General features: G+C 41.7%; 1 protein-coding gene across 1 annotated transcript; it reads left to right on the top strand.

The window, feature by feature from the left end:
* Positions 1-1,445: 1,445 nt before the first annotated feature.
* LOC121621639 (cytochrome P450 2K1-like) lies at positions 1,446-4,828 on the top strand. The gene is made up of 9 exons (XM_041958172.1): positions 1,446-1,652; positions 1,739-1,901; positions 2,018-2,167; positions 2,261-2,421; positions 2,596-2,775; positions 3,171-3,309; positions 3,402-3,586; positions 4,419-4,560; positions 4,641-4,828. Exons 1-9 carry the CDS (start codon positions 1,446-1,448, stop codon positions 4,826-4,828), a joined length of 1,515 nt encoding a protein of 504 aa, XP_041814106.1.
* The last annotated feature ends 548 nt before the right edge of the window (positions 4,829-5,376 follow it).

Here is a 5,376-nt window from a genome sequence, read left to right as displayed (position 1 = left end):
AGAACCGTGGCAAATAAAAGACAAACGAACTAAGGATATAATTACATAAATCACGGTGTGGACGTGAACAAAACACACTTACATAGACTGTTACAATGACAAGAGACAATGACAAAACTAGAAGCAAACTTACATGGAAAGCGACACGGACATGACAAAGAAATCACATGACACTCACTAAGGGACTATGGCTAGAACTATGACAATGACACAGACTATGACTATGACAATGACTATGACTATGGCGAGGAGCATAGACAGCAAGGTTACACAGACAACGACCCGACAAGGACAGGGGGGAAGACACGGACTTAAATACACAAGGAGGAAACACTAATGACACACAGGTGAAACACATCAGACAATCACACGGGAGGGAAAACACAGGAAGTAAAGCAACACAAAGACACATAACATGAACCTTCAAAATAAAACAGGAAGTAACAAAAACCAGGCAAAGACAACACACAATGGGAAACTTAACAAAAACACAAACACGATGGGGCAAGGGTTGAGACTAAGACAATACAAAAACTTTTACATAAAACGTGGCATTACTATGAAGACATTAGGGATAACACAGACTTGAACAGAGAAACGAACATGAACTAAGAAAACACTACAATGAACACTTAGAAACTGAATGAGGCAAAAGATCAACAAGAGAACGCTAAACAAAAACCGGCGTGCAAGGCACGGGTCATGACACATACCAACATTCAGCAGGTGAATTCCATTAAAGATGCTTAACAATTTAGATTTAAAAAAGGCAAAACTTACACTGACAGCATGAATCTCTTAAACAGAGATTACAGAACAGTAAAAACAGAACAAGTACCTGTTGTGTTGGAACCATCATATGGAGGAACAAAAATGAACAAATGATCAACACCATATATCTCTCACCCCTTTCATCTCGCCATAGTGTAACCTTCTGGCCCAAACCACTTTGCTAGCATAGGGGCTGCTTTTTTGTAGGAATCTTGCTTTAACACAATATTACCATGACTACACAAGCCACAGATACATTCAGAGCTCATTATTAATTATAAATCAATACATATGAAAATCTTCTCGTAGCAGACATGTTTGTCCTGTACTGCAACAGCTTGTAGTGAGCAGACTGAAGTAAAAAACTCACCTTCTCAACTGCACAGCTCTGGAAGGATTATATAAGATAAATGGGTCAGAGTTACTTTTCCAGAAAGACCGTTGTCTAATTTATTTGTTTTACCTCTGTACAGACTTCAGTTACTCTCCACTTCAGATCACATGCATTTAACATTAAGACTTAGGAATGTTTACAATGTGCCAGAAGTGGTTTGCTATTATTTGTGGTGAACTCTTCCCTCATTTGCAGGTATAAAGGGCACCTCGCCCTATTCAACCAGTCACAGAGCCAAAGGGAGCAGGACAGGGAACAGACCACATTTTCTTTTAAAGTCATGGCGATATTAGATCTTTTTCTCCAGTCCTCCATCTCTGTCTCCTTCCTGGGGGCTCTTGTGGTCCTCCTGCTCATCTACCTTGTCTCCTCATTCAGCTTCAGCCTCCAGGAGGATAGAAAAGATCCTCCAGGGCCAAAACCACTTCCTCTGCTCGGGAACCTGCTGCAGCTTGACCTTGCGAGACCCTACAAGACATTACTGGAGGTGAGGTTGCTTTCCTGTAGTTTGTTGTTTTGTGTGTGTGTCTTATATAAGTGAAAAATGTCAAGTCATTATGTACCTGTTCATAGCTTTCCAAGAAATATGGATCAGTGTTCACCGTCTATTTTGGACCCAAAAAAGTGGTGGTCCTGGCTGGACACAAGACAGTGAAAGAGGCTCTGGTCAATCATGCTGAAGAGTTTGGAGACAGAGATCCAACACAAATAATGGAAGACAATAGTCAAGGCCATGGTAATGAAAAACAAAAAAACTGAGCTTTTCTCAAGTCGTGATCCTTCTCATGTTTACAACTCCTGCTCATAATCAGCTAATTACTTAAAATATTTTGTTGAAATGCTCAATCTCAGGGGTTTTATGGTCCAATGGAGATTCATGGAAGGAGATGAGACGCTTTGCCTTGACAAACCTGAGAGATTTTGGGATGGGCAAGAAGGTGTGTGAAGACAAAATCATTGAGGAATGTGACTACCTCATTGAAGTGTTCAAGAAATTTAAAGGTAAGTGCTTCGTTATAACCAATCACATGAGAAGTACGGTTTAAAAAGGATTGTAAATCCAGGTGATTTTTCTTCCTGCTTTCCTTGTTGCAGGAGAAGCTTTTGATACGACTCAACCAATGAACCGTGCAGTCTCTAATATTATCTGCTCCATTGTATATGGGAGCAGATTTGAATATGATGACCCAGAGTTTACGTCCCTTGTTGATCTAACAAACAGAAATATTCAACTTTTGGCCTCTCCATCAATACAGGTATCATCTCATATGTTTGTTAAGTTGAGACTTTCAGCATTGCGAAGTTAATAAACAGAATGCAAAAAATGTGGAACTGACTAGAAGAAATTTTCATTTTTCACGTACCTGATAAAACTTTGTCATTCCACATGCTGATATATTTATATGCTGTATAATTTCTTTTTGTAACAGATCTATAACGTGTTCCCATGGACCGGTGGATGGATTAATACCAAGAAGGAAATCATGACAGCGGTTTCTACAAGCAAGAAACAGAACTCACGACTTTTCAGCCATTTGAAGGAGACCCTCAATCCCCAGATGTGCAGAGGCCTTGTGGATGCCTTTTTGGTCCGAATGCAAGATCTGGAGGTTGAAAAAATAAAATATATGTGTGGTGCACAGCATTATTAAGTAATTCAGCATCTTTTCAGAAAAGGCCTCATGTCTTTACAGTTGACTTAACAGGCTGGAAAGCATGGAACTGTTAGGAGAACATCATGTTTCTGGATGGCTGCCCATTCATTCCAGCTTACTCCCTGCACACACAAACAGCATGATAATGTACTGATAACACTCTTCATCTCTCTTCAGCACTGTTGGGGGGGGGGGGGGGTGTCTGGAGGAAGGAAACACAAGCACTTTTATCTGCTAGCTTGTGTGCTAGCGTGGTTGCTGGGGAGCTCGGAGATGTGCTTGCCAGTACTCCTACTCGTTGAACAATGCAACATATCAAAGTTCAGATTCTGATTCATCTTTTAATGCAGAAATCTGGGATCAACAGTCACTTCCACAATGACAACCTTATGATGACAGTTTTGAATCTCTTTGCTGCCGGCACTGACACAACAGCAACTACACTGAGATGGGCACTTCTGCTTATGGCCAAGTATCCAAAAATACAGGGTAAGGAGCTGAAGACCCCCAAAAGTCCAACAATATGTGCTTCATCAACATAAAATCATCTTCACGAAAAGGAAAAACTATTCGTGTCCCAGACCAGGTCCAGGAGGAGCTGAGCAGGGTGATAGGAAGTCGTCAGGTTCGTCTCGAGGACAGGAAGAACATGTCCTTCATTGACGCTGTCATCCATGAGACACAGAGACTGGCCAGCATCGTTCCCATGGCACTTCCTCACAAAACAAGCAAAGACATCACCTTCCAGGGCCACTTTATTAAGAAGGTAAGGCTGAACAAAACACCTCATATGTAGACCTGACCTGACTAGGAAGAATAAATTGGTCAAACTCAATAAATGAAATTACATATTGAAATTATGATGGAGTTTCCTTGGATATCTGTGCAGACACCTCACCTCACAGATATGACGCTTTGCAGATCAGTGATGTTCTGGAAGGTTTTGCTAGCCTGCTGCAGAGCCCCCCTGTCCTGGGTCGGCAGATCCCATTTCAATTTGTCAGGATGCTTTCTGTTGCTCCTCTTTAAAAGTCAACAAGAACTTGGCACAGCGATTTTAACTCATTAATTTTCCTCAAGAATTTACAGTCATTTCTGTGGTGGAGATGTGTGATGTCCATGACAGCTTCTCTGTGATGCTGATTCCCAGCAGCCTAAAATTGCTCCACCTGCTCTACCTCAGCTCCACTGCTGTAGACAGGGCTGTGTGTCTTTGCCTCTTTTTTTCTGAAATCAACAATCAGCTGGTTGGTTTGTTGAGATTGAGCAGTTGGTTGTTCTCTGTGCACCACACTGCAAGACTGTTGATTTCCTCCTGATATGAATTCTCATCGTTGTTTGAAATCCGTCCGATGGTGTTGTCAACAGACTTCAGAGCAGAGTTCTCTCCAGGTTGGGGGTTGCAGTCATGGGTGTGCAGCATGAACAGGTTGAGTCCCTCGTGTTGAGCACTAGAGTGGAGGGAGTGTGACCACCAATCCGAACTGCCTGGGGTCTGTTTGTGAGGAAGTCCAGTATCCAGCTGCAGAGTGTGGAAGTCAAACCCACAGTTGTAGTTTGAAACAAACAAAACTTTCCTCTTTCTGTATTGTCAACAGGGGACCGCAGTGTATCCTCTCTTGACATCTGTTCTGTATGATGAGAGTGAGTGGGAGAAGCCACACAGCTTTTATCCTGCCCACTTCCTGGACAAAGATGGAAAGTTTGTCAAGCGAGATGCCTTCATGCCTTTTTCTGCAGGTTGGTGAATGTTGCCATCACTTCTTGTAGTTCACTTACTTGCAGATGTCATGAACAGTTTGCTTTGTTTTCTCTCACAGGTCGCAGAGTTTGTCTCGGAGAGAGTCTGGCCAGGATGGAGCTCTTCATCTTCTTCACCACCCTCATGCAACACTTTCGCTTCACTCCTCCACCTGGAGTTTCAGAGGATGAAATGGATCTGAGTCCACGTGTGGGCCTCACACTCAACCCTTCATCTCATAAACTGTGTGCTGTTTCCTGTATGTGAGCAGTCAGGCTTGGAAATGCTCCTTGGCCCACTCAGCTGTATACAAGAGAAGATAAGATAAGATAAGATAAGACTTTATACATCCCCATCCAGTGAAATTTGGCCATTACAGCAGCATGTGATAGCAGCGGGAAGAAAAATAGCAACAACAAAAACAAGACAAAATCAAAAGTAGACTATATGTATGTACATATTATACAAATAAAATGAAATTTGACTAAATAGACTATACTAGAGACTACGGCATATATTAGAGAGTAGATTCTAATTTCTACAGTGTCATATCCCAGTGTAGTATAACAGCACTGAATGTTCAGCATCAATGATCTTATAAACTTTCCCTTAACAGCTATCTTTTCCTTATCATTGTCTTGTCTTAAATGCAGATACGACCAGTCACATGGTATTCTCTCCATCCACTGTTCGCTCTGAATATCCTGCCTTTAGAGATGTAAATAGGAGATCAACATCACTCATAAAGTGAATCATCTATCTTCATGTTTCTCATGTTCCTCATAAACTCTTCCATGATGAAGGAGCTGTAGGTA

Source organism: Chelmon rostratus, chromosome 18 (genome assembly GCF_017976325.1).
Source record: "Chelmon rostratus isolate fCheRos1 chromosome 18, fCheRos1.pri, whole genome shotgun sequence".
Classification (NCBI taxonomy): Eukaryota; Metazoa; Chordata; class Actinopteri; order Chaetodontiformes; family Chaetodontidae; genus Chelmon; species Chelmon rostratus.
This window is presented reverse-complemented; position numbering and strand designations above follow the sequence as displayed.